This window comes from Astatotilapia calliptera, chromosome 5 (genome assembly GCF_964374335.1).
Source record: "Astatotilapia calliptera chromosome 5, fAstCal68.1, whole genome shotgun sequence".
Lineage (NCBI taxonomy): Eukaryota > Metazoa > Chordata > Actinopteri > Cichliformes > Cichlidae > Astatotilapia > Astatotilapia calliptera.
The window spans coordinates 36,164,783-36,187,050 of record NC_137426.1 but is presented as its reverse complement, the minus strand read 5'-3'; the positions used below and the strand labels follow the sequence as shown (position 1 = coordinate 36,187,050).

The following is a 22,268-nucleotide window of genomic DNA, read 5'->3' as shown; positions in this document are numbered from 1 at the left end:
AAACGGTCCACAGACACATGAGTGAAAAGAGCCAAACACAGTCACTTTTTTGTGATTGAATAGACAATCACCTGTTTTCTTCATATCATTGTAGAGTCTTTACCTTACAATATAAAGCACCTTGAGGCAACTGTTGTGTGATTTGGTGATATATATATAAACCTGAATTGACAACACACACATGCACTGTCATGGCCCTGGCTCCCGCAGTGGATCCTCCTCGTCGTTCCCTTTTCTCTCCCTCTCCATATTGTTGTGTGTAGGATCATCTGTGGGCTGGACTCTTCTCCGCCCTATTCCTTTGTGGCTGTTTCCCCACCTGTGGAAGATGAGCAGTCATAGCTTCTCCTGAAGCCATTCTTCGCTGAAACGTTGGCCTGTATCGTTAGTGAGAGCCCAGCTCATTCTCTAGATGACTTCTCGTGTACCTTTGTGGCTTCTCCCAGTGACAGTCGTCTTCCTTGTGTGCAGGTTGTTGTTCCCCTTCGCTGTGTCCTGGAGCACGGTAACAGAGAGAGTTCTCCTCCTAAAGCTGAATGAGTGTGTGTGGATCCTGTGGGTTAACCTGCTGTTTGGACCCGCTGACTCCCTGGATCTTCCTCCAGGATTAACCCCTGTCCATATGAGTGTTTTCTGTGTGAATAAACGTTTCTAACATCTATTGAAAAGTCATGTTATTAACATGAAGTTTTACTGTAACGTCCTGAGGCAGTTTAAGGAGGCTGGTGTGAACCAGCATCCCAACCTACACTGAAACATATGCTGAAAACATGTTTCAAAGTTCATCACCTTCCATCTTATGAGGTTTACTCAACCTCACAACCTCTTCCTCGAAATCAAATTGAAGTTGGATCTGAATTTTAACATCCTGGAGAAAATCCAGCAAGCATCACAAATGCAATAGTGCTAGTGTTCAGAATAGGAACATGTAAATATAGTGGTCCAAAGATGCACAATCTACAACAGGATAACTAATTACATGCACTCACTAGCCACTTTGTACATCTGTTCAACTGCTTGTTTATTGAAATATCTTGTCAGCCAATCATGTGGCAGCAACCTAATGCATTTAGGTCTGTAGAAATCATGAAGACATCCTGCTGAAGTTCAAACTGAGCATCACAATCGGGCAGAAGGATGACTGAACTGAATTTGAACATGGCATGATTATTGGTGCAAGACAGACTGAGTATTTCAGAAACTGATTAACTGCTGGAATTGTGCATCCTGCATGTGACCTGGCAAATCTGCAACAACTCTATGATGCCGTTATTTCGATATGGCCCAGAATCTCTGGGGAATGTGCGCCATGAAGAACTAAGGCAGTACTGCAGGCTTAGTTTTACACCAAAAAATCATGTTTTTTGGCCAGCTAGTGAGGGAAAAAGCCAAGAACACTTTGTCCAGACCGCTACACTACACTCCAGCACAGCCACACAGAAAAGGTCAGCGGCTTGTCAGAGGTCATGTGTGAGCTGCTGGTGCCACACTGTGTAAACTGGCTTCTGCTTCTGTTGGTGTTTTGTTTTGGAACAGAGAGCCTGGCATATACACAATTAGTTACTGAAATCAAAACTCTTCACTTGTCCTTTTTTCCTTGCAGAGGCGTCTGTGTTGCAAACCAAAAAACCAAAAAACAAACAAAAAAAAGAACAGTTGTCACATGTCGTTCTAAAATAATAAGTTTATTAATAAAAATGTATCAAAAATGAATAGATACTCTACTAAAGTTAGAATTTGCTCACATTAAACACTCTTGCCCTCTCTTTTTTCCTACATTCCTGTGGTGGTTGGGGAAAAACTACAAAACTTTTGAGAAGGAGAGATATAAACACACTTTCATTTTGACTGTGAAAAAAAGAAGGACTGTGACTATATAATAGACTTTTTAAAAAGTTATCCCCTGCTGATAGCATACACCTCATTCTAATACAGAGCTAGAAACAAACTGGAAGACCTTCAGTCTCCCTTACATACTGGGTCCGAAACTCTGCCTGCGACACACAGTGTAATGTGACAGGAAGTAGAGAAAAATATCTCAAAAGCAGAGTGAGGTTTTTTGGGAGACGATGCTGCTGAAGTGAAAATTAAAACGTGCAAAGGACTGCAGTGGGACACCGTTAAGGAAGCCACGATTCATATAATCCTGCAGATCCATGTTTGCTATTAGCCGTTGTCAAAAGAGATTGCAAAGAAAAGCGTCTGGACTTCTTTAAGTTGCTTGAGGATGCCAACGTTCACATTTTGGACAGAGAGGACAGATGGTTTGAAAGAGGAGTGAAAGAAGCCATCTATGTCCACTGTGAGCGACCATCTTTGAACAGAGGCGGGGGTTTACGACACCAACTCTCTGCCATCTATAATCCAGTTTTGAGATCCCTCCCCAGACGCCTTAACGCCCACTCACATCCTGGGCCATCTGACCTCAGGAATTCGCATGATAAGGTGGGGCCAGGTTTCACAATGAACTCACCCGAAACTCTGGCTGATTGGGACCCACACCCGCTTTCACACCTTGGCTCAGGCGACTAGAGGATCATCAGGGGGTCCTTTTGTCCCTCTGTGGGGGGAAACTCCCACTGGGTTTATATCTGGGACTCTCCACCATTTGACCTTAGAACTGAAGAAGCTTCTCGGATGAGAGGTGAAACGTCTTCAAGCAACTTAAAGAAGTCCAGACGCTTTTCTTTGCAAGCTCCTTTGACTACGATGACCTGGATGACTGAGAACCTTCACAGACCTATCAGCCGTTGTCACTTCCACAGCTGTTCCGTCACATTATTGTCGTTCCAAAAACATTTCGTTTTGTTTTGTGAGGATTCTTTGTGAACTTTTGTGTGACTAAGCTTTATTTTTTTTAATCCCTGGATGTGTTTGGAGGAGTGATGGGGCAACTCACTCCAATTTATCCAGGAAATCCCCAACAGCGAAGACTCTTGGTTTTTGCTTTTTTTTTGTAAAGAAGTCTTCCTTGGTTCAGGATCATATTTGTAAACTGTGTCTAGGATATGCAGAAGTTTTTAATTGTTATATTTGGAGTTTTCTATAAATCTGATTTAGTACCAGAGATGGGCAGTAACGCGTTACTGTAATCCGATTACTTTTTCAAGTAACGAGTAAAGTAAGGGATTACTATTGCAAAAACGGTAATTATATTACCTTTACTTTCCCGTAGGAACGCTGCGTTACTGCGTTACTAAAACCGTGATTTTTTTTGCGAGAATGTCTCATGACAGTGACGTAAGCGAGTGCTACGTCGTGACAACAGCTGTGTGCAGATCAACAATGGATCATATATCAAGTGCGGAAGAGAGTATGAACCCTAACCCTAACCTTAAAGCGTGGAAGTACTGACCTTACTTTGAGTTTGATTCCATAAAAAGTGACAAAAACATTAGTGTCCATCGTGCGTGGGAAGAAAACTTCTTCTTACAGCGAAAGAAACCCCTAAACTTCCGAGCAAGCACCGAGTGTATGGAAGCCCGTTTCCGCCACTAAATAAAAACAAAAAAGCTAGTATCCATAACTCGAAATTTCGAGTTACTTTTCTCAAAATTTCGAGTTAGCTCTGCCAATCAAAAATATACGTGAATGAGGTCACTTTCTTGTTACCCGGAAGCATATGGCGCAGAGGACCGCGCACTCAAAAACGGATCCCAACAAATTGGTGCTTTCGCGAGTACGTTTGCTGATAGTAACACCATGTGATTCAGCTAATAACACAGGGATTTCATCATTTGTGAAGCCAGGCTGAAAACACTCAGCAATCTGTGCATTCACGACTGGATGTAATACCGGTAGCTTAGCTGTAGCATTTGTAGCTGAGGGCTTCAGCTTCCGGGTAACAAGGAAATGACGTCATTCACATAGATTACTGATTGGCAGCGCTAACTCGAAATTTCGAGTTACTTTTCTCAAGATTTTGAGTTAATAAATCGAAATTTCGAGAAAATAACTCGGAATTTTGAGTTATGGATCCTCTTTTTTTTTTTTTTGTGGCGGAAACGGGCTTCCATACCGAGTGCGCTACGACGTAATGGGAAATTCACAGAGAAACTGCCGTATCCTTCCACTGACCGCTGCGGCACACCTGCACCAGGGTAAACCTCCGCCTACCCAACTCCTGCTTTACAGGTGAAAATAGAGCAACAGGACCGCTGAGTCTTTGACTTTATTTATTTTCTGCTGTGTTTTACTTGCATCTATTTGAAAGAGTGAGTGTAAACACAAAAAACATTTTATTTTATGTGCTGGAATGTGCAGAAAATAGGTTTAAATGTTAAACTAATTTCTTCCAGTCAGAGAATGTTGCAGATAATTAAATTTTTGCTTGATGCATAAAATTAAAAGATTAAAACTAATAAAACAAGTTTTAAAAAAGGACTTTTCCATTTGATTACATTTTGTATGATGGATTATGCAGAAAAAGTAGAATTAAGCTGAAAGATCTATCGCTTTATCACCTATTCAAGTTGTAAATCGTGTTTTTAAAAAGTAACTAAGTAATTAATTACTTTTGAAAATAAGTAATCAGTAAAGTAACGGGATTACTTTTTGGGGGAAGTAATCAGTAATTAGTTACTGATTACTTTTTTCAAGTAACTTGACCAACACTGTTTAGTACTATCACCATGACTGTCTTTCCCCCCCCAAAAAAACTCAATAGTCCAATGGAATTTTTGCACAGTTTGACTAACCTTATTCCTGCCTGCCATAGTAGTGTAGGGGAGACCGGGGATAGTTGTAACATTTTTGACATTTCTGTCTGTAAATTGGAGCTCTTTTAAGGTAGTGGATTCAAAATGTAATGCAAAGTATTTACATGTCTCTGCTATTAAATAGTACAGCTATTTTCTCTGCAGCACAATTACCCATTGCATGGTATGGTCTCAAACACAAAGAGTGAAATGTTACAATTAACCCCATAGTCTGGGTTAGTTGTAACCTATCCTGGGGTAAAATGTAACACAATGAAATAAGGGTACTAACAAAATATTAACATGTAATCTTTGTTTATTCAACACATGAATGCACTTAGAGCCATTTATGTAGCTGTGTGTGTGTGTGACAGAATGCAGAAATCTAGCTTTTGAAAATATTCCAACCCCCCAAAAAAGACAAATTATGGAATTTTCTGCAACTGAATATTTCATTAATTTTGGTTGGTCTTCCTTGAGTTTGGCCTCATTGGCTCAGTGGGCATTATAACCTACAACTCTTGCACCAATTTTGAACATAACAATGAAGCTGAAAAAATGTAGTTGTTCACCAGCATCGCAATTCCATTACTTTTTATCATGGCTTACCTTGGTGTGGTTTGCAAAGTGCTTCAGAAAGATGAGGAAATCTGTTTCTTGCACTCATCCTGATTTATTTCCACTACCAGTACTTCCTACTGGTCCATCTCTGACACAGAGGTCTGCATAATGTATGTGTGGGAACACAAACAGTGGAGGAATTGTGTTGCCAATGGCATTAACCACATATACAAAAGCGACCAGTGAACCTCTCTCTGCTGATGTCGTTGCCCCAACTTGTTTAATATAAGTTAAAGTAATAGTGTGGTAAGTTGTAACATCTGCATTATTGTTACAACTAACCCAGACTGTTGCTGTTACAACTGACCCAGACTCCTATAGCCATGAACTAGCTAACATTACAGCCAACGGCTAAAACATTAGCACTAAAGACCTACACAGAATATATCCCCATAGACATACAAATAACTAAATTTAAGTTTGATGACTTTAACTGCAAAGCAGATAATGCTATTAAACATTGAAATAAAGTAGAAAAACTTACTTTTTGGCATACAAATTACTTTTTTTGGTGTTAAATTGTCTGTTTTTGACAAAATGTGCTGATTTTTCACATGTGATAGCAGAACTGAGTTGGGCATGCACAGGATGAGTCACATCATTTGAAACTTAGCCCTGATTGGAGAAATTTGAAGTGTTACAACTGACCCACGTTACAACTATCCCCGGTCTCCCCTACTTATATAACTGTGTTCAGGACATATAGAAACAACTCAATACATTTTGTTCAATTAACTGACTCAGTTGTTTGAGCAAATCTTTCCTGAACCAAAATATAATGATGAGAGTGAGAGCTGCTCTTTCATGTGAGAGTGAGCTTTATTGGTGCACAAATGAGGAAGGAGGCTGCAATGATGGGATAGGAAGTATTTTTATCGTTGTCCCTAAGCAGCACAAAGGCCAAACATTTCATGAGCAAGGATCATGCAAGTCGGGAATGCTTGGCTGCTGTTTCTTCAGCAAGCCTCTGGAGAGCCAGACTGAGGCAGACGGCCCCTCCAGCAGAGAGGGGGTTACAGAGAAGATACAGTAAGGAGACATGATTCAGACTGAAAATGTTTTTATAAGACAACCTATCCTGTTCTTGGGGGAAAAAAGTATCTTCTACAGAAAAGTGAACCTTATAGGAATTCATCAACACAAAGTCTGGCTTTGTGTGCAAAAACAATCTGATCACCAGACCTGGTGAGGGGAAAGTCATAAAACGTGCATACAACCTTATATTAATCAGGAAAATTCAACATTTCCATGTGAAGCAACCGCTTGCAACAAAAGAGAAAAAAAAAAACAGGAAGAAACTTTAAATCAGTTAAATCAGACTCAGGGAAGGTGACCACATGTGGTTCTCATTTAGCAGGAGGGGAGAATGGAAAGAAAAGAAACAACCTTACATTGTAGATGAAGCAATAGATGCTCCCTGTGCATTATCTGTAGCCTTTAAACTTAGAACATGAAAGCAATGGGACACTCAGTGGCAATGGTAGGTGCAAGATGTTGTAGATGTTTATAGTTGCAAAATTTTCCAGACTGAATGGCCTCAAAAAATTAAAGCCACCTCTACTGATGCTGCACTCTGTCTGTCTGCCTGCTCATCCTGAAACTATTCTGAATGTAGGAGATGTTCCTTCAATACATTTTATCTACAAGGTATTTCTTGGCTTGGTCCTCAGGCGATAAGTAAATTGTGTCTAGTCCTTCCCCACAACACACATACAAACAAAATAACAATCAAAACAAAAGATGCAAGATGAATCTGATTTATACTGCTCTCTGATGTAAGTAGTGCTGCTCCAGAGATGTCAGATAACCTTGCATTCTCTGAACGTCTCTGGACAGTCTCTCCCTAACTTATGCAAGACGTGTTTTTCCCCAGGTAAGGTTGCCCAGTGCACCTGTGCAATGTGTGGGTGCACTGTTAGGAAGGGAAACACCTGCACAGTAATAGAGAAGAGACTTTGGATTGGTCACTTAAATTCAGGCTGCCAAAAAGGTGAGTGATGCATGCACATACATTATTTACTGGGAACTTCCAGTGTAAAAGTTCACACTTGGAAGAACAGTGCAGTTGATATTAGCTCATGAATCTTTAAAATCTCCCATCAGTAAAAATCCCAGTTTTCCTGATTTAAACACAGATTTAAACACAGATTTAAACTTTTGTGCATATGGTGGAGTAATGTGTAATACCTGGTTCCTATTCCCCCAATGCTTTCCAAGCCTACTTTAGAAATTGAGAAACAACTAAAACTATCTTGCATTTGGATGTTGCCCAGGTGAACAAGGTTGTTGGGAAGCAGGACGGGGACTGAGAACGTGGAATTGATAGAATACATAACACCTGTGAGAACTATGAATAAGCAGAAGACCAACATCCATGCTAACCAGGAACCTAGCAGCTCAATGCTAAAACATCAATAGAAAAATAAAAACCTTGATAACCAAAGGTTACAGCTGGAAGGATGTCAGCCAACAGAGGTACAGAAGGGCTCCATAAGAGACAGGTCCTAAATAAGATGCCTGAATAAGAGCCACAATAATATGTCCACAAGTGAGGCTCTAGGCTGAAGAGATACACCAGAGAAGCAAAGGCTAAGAAAATAAATGGCCTGTTGTCTAAAGATCCTTCCAGGCTGTACTCCCAGCTCCAAGTAAGAGGACAAATGTGCCCAGAGCTTAAACTGGATAATACTGGCAGAACATCTGGGTAAAAAGAACACGACACCAGTGCCAAATGTCAGTGCCAACACTGTGAACACCTGGCAGCAGTTATTTATGCAGGCAGTCATTGAGTGAAGAACTGCTCGGTGTAGCACAGTTATAGATTGTTGTAGCACAGTTATGGATGGCTCACATTCACCTGATCCAGCCCTAACTATAAGCTTTATCAAAAGTTTATCAAAAGTAGAGAGAGTGTCTGCCCTGAATCCAAACTGGGAGCTGGTTCCACAAAAAGCTGAAGACCGTGCCTCCCATTCTACTTTTGAAAACTACAGGAACTACAAGTAAGGCTGCACACGCATGCATGCACACACCATCCAGAGGGGTGAGAGGGAGATTTATTTTTTTATACAATTTTTTTTAACTCCACCTATCACCCACTCATGTGAACCCTGTCTACATTTTCTTCGACTTACCAGATTAATGGCATTATGCAAGTCACTGGTCTGAAACCCTGGCAGCATCCTGGGGTTTTTATTAGCTGGGCTGTATTTTATTTTTATACCTTGTGATGGTGCCAGTACTACAATACCAGCAGTCTGATGGATGAGGCTTTAGGCAGAGAGCCACAGGACACACACACATTTAAGTTTACTTTAGTGTGTCTTCCCATTATCACCAGTTTTAGCACTTTAGCAGTTAAATTTGTGATTCTCAAAGCTATCAGTGCTTCATTCTGCTGCTGAGGAAGATGAAGGCAGTAGTTAAACTAGTTGAACTAGTTAAAACTGAAGAGTAAATTAAAGAGAACCTTTAAAATATATGTTGGTTTATTTCCGCTCAAAGCTGTATCTCCTATTATTCTTCATTAAGCTTGTGTGTGTTTGTGGGCTGGAAAGCAGGTGTTTCATCTTGTTCCAGGAAAGCTAATGGAGGACACAGAGTGTATTTATAGCCAGTGACTCTCAAGAAGTGTGGAGCCAGAGTGTGGTCTGAAAATACACTGTGCATACACAACAGTGACCCCACTAGAGAGCTCGCTGCCAATCAGGACACATGCATACATACACACAGGCTATAATTATAATCCCCATGATTGATATGTGCGGCTCCTATCCACAATGGAGAGTACGGAGCATCTTTCTCACTCCCGACACTCTGTATACACAGTAAACACTGAATATATGTACTCAGCTATAAAGAGACAGAAGAGAAACACAACCAATAACACGGATCAGATGATTGCTCTGTTTGAGTTTAAAAAAAGGGACATATTTCACCAATATCCTCTGAATATTTACACACCTCTAATGTAGTTACTGAGAAACACATCTGGGGTCATATTAAAATAAGTAATAACATAACTAGTTCAATTCAATTCAGTTCAGTTTTATTTAAATAGTCCCAAATCACAACAACAGTTGCCTCAACGTGCTTTATATTGTGAGGTAAAGACCCTACAATAATACAAAAACAACAGAGAAAATTCCAGCAATCCCCTATGAGCCCCTATGAGCATGTAGTTTTTCAGCAGTGGGACGGAAAAACTCCTTTTTAACAGGAAGAAACCTCCAGCAGAACCAGGATCAGGGAGGGACAACCAATTGCCCCAACCAGTTGGGGGTAAAGAAAGGAAGACACAAAGTTAAAGTTAAATAGACCTATTGCAGAGTAACTAAGGGAGGATTCAGGGTCATCTGATCCAGCCCTAAGTATATGCTTTATTAAAAAGAAAAATTTGAAGCCTAATCTTAAAAGCAGGAAGAGTATCTGTCTCCTGAATCCAAACTGGAAAATGGTTCCACAGAAGAGAAAGCTGAACTTCTCAACCTATCTCTGAGGGAGAGGACAGCCACCCTTCAGAGGAAGCTGATTTCTGCTGCTTGTATCCTCACTACCCACAGCTCGTGACCATAGGTGAGGGTAGGGACGTCGATCAACCAGTAAATTGAGAGCTTCGCTTTTACACTCAGCTCTCTCTTCACCATGATGAACCAGTGCAGCGTCCGCGTCACTACAGCCGCAGCACCAATTCGTCTGTCGATCTCCCGCCCCCTTTTCCCGTCACTCGTGAACAAGACCCTGAGATACTTAAACTCCTCCACTTGGGGCAGGAACTCGAATCTGACCTGGAGTGTGCACTACACCTCCAGGTCAGCTACACTGCACCTCCACCACAAATCTGAGGACCACGGCCTCAGATTTGGAGGTGCTGATTCTCATTCCCACCGCTTCACACTCACGAGCAAACCATTCCAGTGCGAGCTGGAGGCCCTCACCCGATGAAGCCAACAGAACCACATCATCCACGAAAAGCAGAGATGAGATCCTGAGACCACCCAAGTGAAAGCCTTCAGCTTCCTGGCTACACCCAGAAATTCTGTCCATAAAAATTGTGAACAGAACCAGTGAAATGGGCAGCCCTGGCAGAGCCCATCACCCACCGGGAATGAGTCCGACTTATTGCTATACGGACATCTAGATCAGTAAATTGTTTTATAGGTACTCTTTCAAGAGTAGTTATTTGGACCTTGGCCTATAATTAGCTAAGAGCTTGGTCAACTGATGGCTCTTTAAGTAATGGTGGTGGTGGAGAGGTTTGTGTGTCCCAGGAATCCCAGGCCTATGTTGTCTGAGGGCATTTGCTCCCTGGTAGGGTCTCCCATGACAAATTGGTCCTGGTTGAGGGACCAGACAAAAAGCGATTCAGAAGGCCCCTATGAGTAGAACATAAAGGGGACAGTTCAGCCTGGCCTGGGATAAGGTTACCGGGGCCCCGCCCTGGAGCCAGGCCTAAGGAGGGCTCGAGAGCAGGAGTTTGGTCCCTTCGTCCATGGGGCCCAGCTGGGTACACCTCGAAAAGGGGGCACCATGGGGGTCGGGTGCATCGTGTCCCAGGCAGCAGAGGCCCTAGCGGACTGATTCCTGGCTACCAAGACTGACAGGAAGGAGCCTGAGTTAGTGGGTGAGGTTGAGAGGTACTGCTAGATATAGTGTGCATGGCTTGAGTTCTTGAACCAGTCTTCTGAAAAGGGATTGGACTCTGTCTCACTCTGAAGAGTGTATTCTAGGAAGGACACAGTTGGCATGCAAAACTCACTTTTCTCATTTCATACAGAACCCACTCAACCTGATGTTTTTGAGAACAGACAAACACAAAAATGTGAAGAAAATCTCAATGCATCACTTACTAATGGTTGGAAAACTGCTAGAGCATAAGCTATGCCAAAGGACATAACAGTCCCCTCAAAGTGCCCCAAAGGAACACTGAAAGCAGTTTTCCACTCAAGTCACACAATCTTCTATTATGCATACACAATGGTAAGCATTTCGTAAATCAAGCTTACTGAAGATGGAAACTCCATGTGAAGCCTCAAAAGCAGGTAATGGTGGGTTATTTGCTCTTTACAGCGATCTAATTTAATCCTCAGTAATCGATACATCGTTACAACATCTTGTCCTTTTCAACAAAAAAGAAGAAGCCTGCATCAAGACGGTTGGATTATCCCAGCAGTACGTAAATCCTTGTAGGTTTCCATGGCTTCTCTCTCTGGGCAGCAGAGATTGTAAAGGTGGCTTAATGGCATTATTCAGGTGGCACCAGTAATAAATCAGGTTGAGGGTATATTGCTGGATAAGTGGTTGGATTGGTTGGAGGTACAGCGGATTTTAAACAGTTAGACAGGCAAAACAAACTCCTCTGGCTCTCCCACCATAAATATAGTCTGAGGAGCAGAAAAGACAAAAAACTCCAGGTACTTACTGATTTCTTAGTGATTACTTAGAAATGACTAAGTGATTTCCAGAAAGCCAAAGATAAATTGCCTCAATCCGAAGTATACTCCTGGTGTATAGTTGACCATTTCGTGCAGTTATTGATACGCCAAGGAGAGTGTGTTAATTGAGATTTGAAATTGGAGAGCCGACCGGTCACGCAGGAGATTTTGATCTACTCCTCAGTCGATCAAAGCTTGCATGACAAACTGTCATTGCCGAAGCGTACTGTTGCAGGAAGCTGCGTGTGAGGAACATCATTACTTGACCCATCTACCAGTATCCCCACATTTACTGGCGGGCTCCTTCTTCAGGGTGCACGGGACAAAATGCTCCAAAATGAAATGAAACCTCCAGGCTTGTAATGCCTACCACTTGATTACCAAATGCATAGCAGGAGTAGGAAGGACTGCACCAATGGAGAAACTCCACCCAGGGCTGGAGAAAATAAGAGAAGTCGGCGCAACAAGAATTAATTAGAATTAATTTTATATTCAGCTCAAGCACTTTCTGTCTCACCTGACAAGATGTGTTGCTTTCTATAGAATATCTGATGAAGTATCAGCTCAGAGACTGATTAATCTTTTATTGTGTTTTTATTTTCATTATTGATGTAGCACTGCCACACTTTTGTTTTTGTTCTCAGGATATTCTGTGACCAAGAAAGTATAACAGCCCAAAATTTCTTTGGTGCTCCAAACACTCTGTAGTACACAATCATATACTCAGTCAAATATCTCAGAACCCTTTGACCCTTTACTATAGTTAGTTTTCTCTAACCTGTTCTGTGATAGAGTGCTGCCCCCTTGTGTTTGAAAAAGAACACAAGAGGTCTGTTGATTTGGAGTTTTTATGTTTAAAATATCCATAGAGCAAACTTTAAGGCCAAAGCAATCAAAACCAAATCAGTTAAATACATTAATAAATTAATGAAATGGCTTAGGTACGTTTCTAGAATTTCTGTGGCATTTTCTCCCTTTTCCCAACACAAAAGAAATTTATGTATAGAACTCATCTTTGTGCAAAAAAACCATTAATGTTGGGGATCATCAGAAGGAAAGGTGATGGAGATCCATGCTTTAAGAGAAAATGTAACACTGGTGTTGCAAATACTACAAGAAAGCAATGCTGGTAAAAACAGTTAACCTCACGGCTTCATAAATGGTCTGGTCTGGTTCTTGATTACTTTACTTGAGAACTCAAAGCACTGTATACAACATGCGTCATTCACCCACTGCCAAAGTACTTTTATCTACGTTAAGTGTTTACTACCTGCTGTTACTAGTGTGCACTCTATAAGCACAAAAGTACCAGAACACTTACACGAGCCGCTTCATGCCATCAGTCTCACACTGTCCCATAACCTCAAAATGGAGACCACAGTAGTTTGAATCTACTTTGTGTTATGGGAATAAATAGGAAAAATAGACCAATCAGATTCCTATTGTGTGGCCACTTAGCTCTAATTCCTTTTTTTAATATAGCTTGAGAATAAGGAAAATCTTTTTTTTTCTGCATAACCAAATTCAGCTGACAAACGGCATTTTTTGGCTATTGTAACATTACTAGATTACTTCCTTTTTTTGGAAACATGTGGCCCAACAGGCCACGTTATGTTTTCATTTTAGGAACTCTTTAAAATTACAGTCAGCTGGCGAGAAAGCTGAGTGACAGCTTGCTTGAGAAATCTATCGAGAGAATGATAGCTTTCAATAAGAAATCGAGGAATAAAGTTAGTTTGGTAGCACAATGTATGTATATGAGAAACTATATCAAGGAGATCTGTCGTGGAAATCAGATAAAATTCAGAAAAAAGAAGTGGATGAGACACTTGAGAGGAAACAGCTTGAACTGTGACCTGACACCGAGGCATTTTTCACATTCAGCAGATGACTTGACAGGAAAAACAAACTGAGCAGGATGAAGCGGTGGTGCTAAGCAGGATACTTGGATGGTGCTTATTACTGCTGATCAGTCCAGAAAAGTAGGATGTTATTTAATCTTTTATGAGAAAGTTTAATAACTTCTCCATTCAGCTTTCCCGCACGCTCATTTGTGGCCGTGCATATGATCATTGATTCAATGAAAAGGATTGACAGGTGGAGCATATCTGCATTTCACAGGCGCTACATTATTGAGTGCTAAAGTACAGACTATTAAACCTATTGAGTGAATTACTGATGTTTCCCAAATCTGGGTGCTGAGATGCACATTTAGGAGAAGAGAGCTGAAAGCCTGGGAGCTAAATTCTCAATAAAGATTTAGGACTGTTCAGTTCTCCTCTTGAAAGGCTATAAAGCCATGTAGAGAATGATACTCGGGCAGTGAATCAGACATGCAGAGAGAGCTTAAAGATAGGCCACAGAAGCAGAGTTTTAATGAAGTCACAGTTCAAGGTGTTGGCCACATCCCCAGCCCACAGACACGGACAGCAGAGATAGAACATGAGGGGATGACGACACTACCCACATTTGCCATTTCACAAGCCTTCATTACAATAAGAATGTGTTTTCGACGGCTTGCCTGGTTAACTGATGGTGCGGTCATTCGCCCATCAAAGCTCAGCTTCTGCAGTAATCTCTTCAACACAACAGACAGATCTTTTGTACATAAAGTCACAGCTAGAAAGCTTCACTAAATTTACTACATTTTTGAAGAGAGGACATTACAAGTAGCTTTAAGCTATTACGGCTGCCTAAGCAGGGAGAAGAGAGCCTCCTTCATGAAGCTGAAAACTTGACATCCAACACGCCTCACTACCCGATCGATCCCTCTTCACATTACACACCTCTGCTACGTTTTACTGAATTCATGCACCCAGACGTTTTAGTTTGGGATGGTAAACCTGCTAAACCTGACCTCACAGTAACTTTAACCAACTTTATCTGGAAATGTAATTATTAACTTCATGGGCAATTGCTTCTCTGTGTCCACAGAGCGTGACTGTGTAAACAGATTCATGTCCCCACAACATGAGTACACACACACACACACACACACACACACACAAAGCACACAGAAAAATAGTGAAAAAGCCATCCAACCACTGAGTCTGTAGAGCTGGTGTGATGGTCAGGTTACTGTATACAAAGTAGATCATTAACTTCAGTGACTCCTGAGGACCAGAACCAACAAGTTCACGTTAGACTGAAGCAGACACACACACAGAGCTAGCAGTCAGAGTTTTAAAAAAGTCATGTGGCGGGCAGTCAATAATTAAATGGTATTTTATACTCGGCCATGGATCAGTGCAGATTATGCCCGGAGTTGTTTAGATGAATAATAAATGTAGAGTATTTTTGCAGAGCAAAGGAAAGGTCCAGCTCTCACTGCAGTCTCGTTCCCAGAATTTGACTTTGTTTGAAATGTATTAGTCAACATCCGAGCAGTTATCAAGGCCTAACTGTCTTTGATCCGGTTACTGACCTTTGACCCTTCACATTCAGAAAAACTCATCAGAATGAATATAGGAAACTGTTATGAAGCTTTTCAGATAAGATGCAAAAACACAACATATCCCTCGTTGAAAAAATATCTCCAAACAACATCAATAAAAATGTACTGAACTGAGCTCAAATTAGCAGAAATGAGCTGAAGCAGACAGCAGGTGTCTTCAGCTGCCTGCGCTGGCACCAGCACTCTACACAGAGGCTCAATCTGTTTGTTTGTTGTCCCACAATCTAAACATTCTGGTTAATCCTGTAAAGTTGAGCATTTTCAGTCTGATGTTGCTGCTTTACATAAGATACAGAAGGAAGTGCAATGAGTGCGTCAGCAATGCTTGAAAGTAATGTGAGTAATGCTCTAAATGATGTAGGGGTGGGTGCAGAAGGTATGTACAGAATATTGTTTTAATGACTCACACATTTTGACCTTGCTGCCCTTTGACCTTTCAACAAAGAGCTTATCAGCTCCCACATTTGTTAGTGTGCTCTTCTTTCTCTGAATCCCTGATGGACAGGAATTAGAAACCAGTTTCAAACAACAATCAGCATCAGCGTGAAGATTTCAAAACCAAGTGAAGGACTGACGAATAGAGGAGTTTTTACTAATATATACTTTGTTACAAATTATTTTAGATCCTCCAATTTGATAAACATGTGAAGAAGATTTCAAGACTGATCCAAGTTAATTAGATTACACCCACTTCAGCAGCTCAGTTATTCGTTGATTCCACAATATTTCCTCATTTTTTATTTTGTACAACAGTTTGGTCACGAGCATCACCGTATATAACTAAGAATCTGACATCTTTATAAAATCAAGCCAAAGCCAGTTCTGCAGAGTTCTTATCATATTTTAAAGAAAATAATTTACTTAGTTTTAATTTATTTCTGTTTTCTTAATTTATTTTTCAAATGTATAAATATTCTTGCCCCAGATTATCTTTCTAGACATATTCAAGGGCAGGACAGTAATCTCATTACAAAGAGTGTAGTGAATGGCAGCTGTGAAATCTAAATAAATTAAATCTAAAGTCTGTCAACCAGCACAATGGCTTATCATCCATGGAACGCACTTCCAACTGAAACCCAGCTGATAACATATATTAAATGTACATATAAACATCGAAGGCTGGTTAAAAATAACTCAGAGCTGCAGTCATTTTAATTCATTATGCTGTACTTTTCTAATTATTCATACTTTTGGAAATAATTATTTATTACACTTATTTCTATTACGGAGCCTTTGTTGTATAACTGAGAGGGTCTGAGATCCCTCCATCTTTCTTACACTACATTTATACTGTGTGTATATATTATATTTATTGTATATTATGTATATAATGTAAATAAATGCTATGAATTTAGTTTTTTTTATTGTGAATGTAAAACCACAACATTGGACAAGGGTCAGAAATTAGAAATAGCCAAAAGCTCTATGTGCAGCACTTCTTCACACTGGAACTATGTTAAACTGTCGCTTTTATATAATAAATGGAATGATCAGCATCATCATGAAAGTTTCAAAATCAACTAAACAAATGAAGAAAGAAATATATGGGCTTCTTCTAATGCTTGTACTCCAAGGCCTCAAATGACAAAATGCAGCATTAGAAGAGTGCAGCTCAGTGCTTTTCTTCTTCCTCCCCTTTAATAAGTACAGCATTTCATAATAATGTAATATACTTTAGTACTTGTATGATATAGTTCCTGGACAACTGAAAACGAGTATTACTCCCGTACAACAACGCAGCAGATCAGTTAAAGTTAGTTATGTTTTGTGACATTTTGTACCCTCTATATACAGTCAGGTTGGTGGTTATGCTGCATGTATTCATAGTTGCTGGGCTGATTGGCTGATGTGTTGATTTAAATACACAGAAATGTTTTGGGAGACTGGAGGTTTCTAAACAACCAAAGCAAGCTAAACGAGTTGAAGGCATTTCTCCTGTGGACACTTGGAGCTTTACAAAAGTGAAGTTACCTCAGTGCTCAGCTGCAGGCCGAACACTTGCGTTATAATTGAAGCGTGTGCTGGTCTGTCATAGTTGACGTTTCTCAGTTTGTGAATAGGGCCCGTCACAGAAAGCGGCAGCTGATTGGCTGCTCCGCAACCTCATTATCAGCCCCTGTCCAATCACTCTGCTGTGTGTGCATGTTATGTAAATGGGTCGCTGGAGTGTGAAGGGAGGAAATTAAAAGCGACGCTTTGCCTTCGGTCGCTCTTTCAAGCAAGCAGAGAAGCGCTGGGTCTGCAGGCAGCGGTAAGTGAAGCAGGATTTACTCTTAGTTTTTCAGACTCTTCAGACTCAGAGTGCACTCAGCTGATTGGCCTCTCGCCACTCACACGCATGTTAAAAACTGTGTAATAATAAAGTAGTACAGACGCTGCTGAGAGCTGCAGTTTGATTGCACGTACTGTAACAGTCTGCACAGCACTCTGTTTATTCTGATGAACGCATGTGTGCTCTTCACTTCAGCTGTCTGAAGTTGTCTCGCAAGTGTTCAACTCTTCTGCGCATTTGATTGGTCAACACCCGAGGCAATCCTCCATGCCCCGCCCTTTCAGCTCAAAGTCAATAAACTGTCAGAGTAGTGATTACTGAGTTGTACAATACTGTGCAGCGTAATGATCGAGTTGCACTGACACAAGTCTATATATGAACACAAACACGGACAAACTAGGCTGCTAATAGTTACTGATAGGAATCCAATTATAAAGTTACTACAACTTTGGATTCATTGACATTTCTTGTGTGTGCAATACTCTTTAGATGTCACAGAAAATAAGTAACGATACTAATGTGTAACATGCACTCAGCTGACAGTACAACAAGTGCAGACAGTACAACAACAGCTAAGACTAAAGCAGTGAAGTCATTTTTATTTATAGAGCATATTAAAAGCCATCAGGGTGTTCTTCATAGTACTTTTAGTCACTTAATATAGCAAACTAAACAGCACAGTTACGATATCTAGAAATTGCATAAGACTATGTGAGAAATGCAAAAACATTATGAAAATCACAAATTGCTGCACTGGACTTTATGTGGGATAGACTGTTTTAGAGCCTTTGGTTTATAACTGAGAGGGACTGAGAAAGTGTAAGTAAGCCAAAACAGGAGTGGTGTGTTTTAATGTGTGTGTAAAGTCCAGCAGCTGCAGGATGAAGCAGTGGTGGTTAGAAACAATGCTTCTGGTTTCTGTAGAGGCTTTAGTTTATCATGCTGTTGAACCATTCTACATCATATTGAAAAGTGTTTCCATTATTTTGGCCATCCTATTTATTTCACCAAGAGGAGGTTAAATAAAACAATGCACCTCGCTGTATGCAAACAGGTTCACAGAGGGACAAACTGAAGGCTAGAAATCGACTATGAACAAATCAGCACCTTCCTAATAAGTAAAACAAAAGAAAAAAACATGACTGAAATTCTAACATTAAATGGTCCACTCAAAACTGCTGTTGTATGATGGCAGAAATGTTTGTTTAATAGGACTCTGTTCAGTCCATCTCTAATGCAATGAATAATGTGAAAATCCCATTCGATTTCATTTTTCTGCGTGCACATGTCTGCAACTCAAGAACACATAAAGGCGCCAGGATGAGGATTGCAGTGATTGGTCAGAGTCTGTTTGGCCAGGAAGTGTACAAGGAGCTAAGGAAGGATGGGCACACCATTGTAGGAGTCTTCACAATCCCTGACAAGGATGGCAAGGCAGATCCACTGGGTAAGAACTCACAACGTCAACATCATTTTAATGGGAATATTAATGGGAATACTGCCTTTCTCCTGTCACCGAAGCAATGCTGAAAGTGACTTTCCAAGCAAGCATTTTTTTGCACATCTGCTAGGAATAAACTGATGATGGTGTCAAATGAAAATGTGACTTGAAATCGGGCCACTGGTTTTATCTCTGCAGCTCGGTCATCAAACTTGCATTGTTGATTGCAGTGTGTTGTGTTTTCTTTATCAGTGAAAGTATCAAATGAATGCATTTTCATATCAGAGCAGTAAAATATCTGTAACTGATTTACATCACTGCAGAAGAATAAGGAACAACTGGAAATGAATTAGACTTTGCTTGACTGCATATACACACCAGTAAGGTTTGCTTACAAATGACTATACATGCTGTACACTATAATAAAAACAGAAACATAACCACTAGCCCACATTTGGAAGTGCTCAGAATCGTGTCGTGATCAGATATTGTCCAGGTGTTAATGCAGTCTGTGCAGAAATAAAGGACTGTCATAGACATCTGCTAATTAATGCTAAGTAAAATATTTAAAAAGAAATGCTAGAAATCCACTTACCAAAACTGAAGCACAAAATTCTTGGAAAGTTTTTACCACACAGAAGGCCACATTGTTTGTCAGATTATTCCATTAGAAAAACAAAACAAGAACAACACAAACATAGTTTAGTATCTTGAGAAATTATCAGGTGAGGTCACTATTTCAGGTGAGGTTGTGCAGTCATCCACAGGCAACACTTAACAAAACAGCCACTCCCTAACTGGCTGTCTGATTAGCTCCCCAAAAAGGAATGGACTCATTCGGAAACTTCCTGGGGAAAATCTGATCTTGTTGGGACATTGACCATCCCACTTTGGATGGAGCAGCTCTCATTTCAACAAATCTGGCCAAATTTATGAACCCCCCCCCCCCAAAAAAAATGTGACTATCCAGAGTTGGGGCCAGGGTGCAGAGTTTTACATGCCTCTCTGCAATTTCTCCTATACTGTCATTCCCACAAAACCCCATCCCTATAGAAATTGTTATGACATGCGACATAGCAATTTTTTATTTTTTATATTTTTCACCTCTTCCTTTGTGTGGGTTATAATTCCAGATCCTTAATAACGACACAGACAGAATACACATTATATACAATGTAATACAGAAAGTTACCACCGCATGCTGGGCCCATAATCCAGAGGTCGATGGATTGAAGCCATATTCTGCTATTTGAACTCTATGTTGATAGCCTATCAGATTTCCACTATTTGAACATTGTCACAGAAACACACAAGTTTTAGTCCAGCCAGCGGGCTGTTTACATTTTGGGATGGCCGTAGCTGAGGAGGGAACCTGGTTTCTCAAAACTGCACGCCAAAGTATCCTTGGGTAAGATACTGAATTGCAAATTGCTCTCCAGTGTTTTCACTGCAGTGTGAATGTTAGATAGAATGCACTTAGGCCCAGAGTACTTGAATGAATGGGTAAATGAGGCATATTGTCTAAAGTGTTCAAGTAGCAAAGCGCTGTATGAGTCCAGTGCATTTGTATAATATACACCTGTAAATTTCAGACTCTTCTCTGTGCTCCTTTACTCTGGCATTTTCCTGTATGCTTGCTTTTGGAAGCCGACCCATGTAAACATGTAAAGCCTTAGCAAATGGGAAAATTCTGACTTGTAAAATTTGACATCACAGGGGGTAGTTCTACATGTCAGAGTTTATATACATATTTATAATATATTTATTATGTCTGTATTTATAGAAATACAGACATAACTGCAGTACATGAAAAAGAAAACAGAACTGTTGCAGGATGTGCAGCTTTTCTCATTTATTGTGTTATTTTATCATTTATCAGCCACAGAAGCGGAGAAGGATGGCGTGCCTGTCTTTAAGTTCCCCCGCTGGCGACTCAAGGGCCAGGCTATTCAGGAGGTGGTGACTCAATACAAGGCTACAGGTGCGGAGCTCAACGTACTGCCCTTCTGCTCCCAGTTCATTCCTATGGAGGTTATCGACCACCCAAGACATGGCTCCATCATCTACCACCCATCCCTACTGCCTCGCCACAGGGGAGCCTCTGCTATCAACTGGTAAGTGATGTTCATGAGATCAAGTTGAAGAGAAGCAAGACACAGTGACAGCTGTTTTATTTCCTTTCCTGTATCGGTCTTCACAGGACACTGATCCACGGTGACAAAAAGGGCGGGTTTACAGTGTTCTGGGCTGATGACGGACTGGATACTGGTCCCATCCTGCTGCAGAGAGAGTGTGATGTTGAACCCAATGACACTGTCAACACCATCTACAAGAGATTTCTCTTCCCAGAGGGAGTAAAAGGCACAGTAAGTAAAGAAAGAAAGTGTGGTACAAAGACACTTTTATTGTAAATAAATTTCATACATTGGAAGGTGTGCAATATAATGTGTGGTAGCTGTGTTTAATGTGACTGCAACACTTCACCAAGGCCTTCTACCACAAAGATGATAGGATGCATTCTCCCAAACAACTTTGTTTTGATCCTCATCCTCACACTTACATCTTAACATGCTTTTATTTTACCTCTTAATAGCTACCTGGTCATGTTAGCATTAGAGATTTTGTAATACTTAATTCTGCCACAGAGGCACTGCTATCCTGTGTTTTAAATATAAGTAAAAGCATTAATGCAACACTGTCCATGCAAAATAATGACTCGTGCATCGTCATAAGACATATTTCGTGTATGTACTTCCTGATCTGAAAGGTGATGCCGATGCAAAAATTCATTGTCCCTCATGCTTGTGGGCCAGTACTTTGGAAACTCCGTGGTTGTAAAAAACATAAATCTATAGGTTATCGGCCCTTGGGTCTGTCGCTCCAGAACAGGGATGTGAAACTCATTTTACATCAATGCAGGAAAAGTGCAAATCGTCATATTTTCCAAAGCCGTTCAGGAGGCCAGATTGGAGTGTTTGCAGGACTGACTCTGATACCCGGGCCTTGTGTTTGACACCCCTGCTCTACAGCATAAAAGGAATTTAGACAACTTTTATTGAATTCAGTTTTTTAGATAGCACCAAATTACAACAACAGTCACCTTAAGGTCTTTTTATTACATTATAAAGTAAAAACACTACAATAATAGAGAGAAAACCAAGGAGACTACCCACTATTGGCAAACAATCTGCAACAGTGGGAAGAAAAACTCCCTCCTGTTTTAACAGGACGAACCCTCCAGCAGAACCAGGAGGAGCGTCATCTGCCCTGACCTTTTGGGGTTGATGGCGCTTGTTTTCATAATCAGACTTCACTGAACAATAGGTGACATCATGGTGGCTATGTTCAT

At 40.7% G+C, this 22,268-nt stretch overlaps 1 protein-coding gene across 2 annotated transcripts in view; it reads left to right on the top strand.

Moving 5' to 3' along the window:
• Positions 1-8,141: 8,141 nt before the first annotated feature.
• Positions 8,142-22,268, top strand: part of aldh1l1 (aldehyde dehydrogenase 1 family, member L1) — a 38,425-nt gene continuing 24,298 nt past the window's right edge. The window contains exons 1-4 of one of the 2 annotated variants that reach the window (XM_080302161.1): positions 8,142-8,320; positions 18,780-18,925; positions 20,799-21,033; positions 21,120-21,285. In XM_080302161.1, coding sequence (XP_080158287.1) covers positions 8,157-8,320; positions 18,780-18,925; positions 20,799-21,033; positions 21,120-21,285 — 711 coding nt within the window. In that variant the 5' untranslated portion in view covers positions 8,142-8,156. Of the gene's footprint in view, positions 8,321-17,332; positions 17,458-18,779; positions 18,926-20,798; positions 21,034-21,119; positions 21,286-22,268 lie in introns of those variants that run through there. The other variant, XM_026169087.2, reaches the window with a different exon arrangement.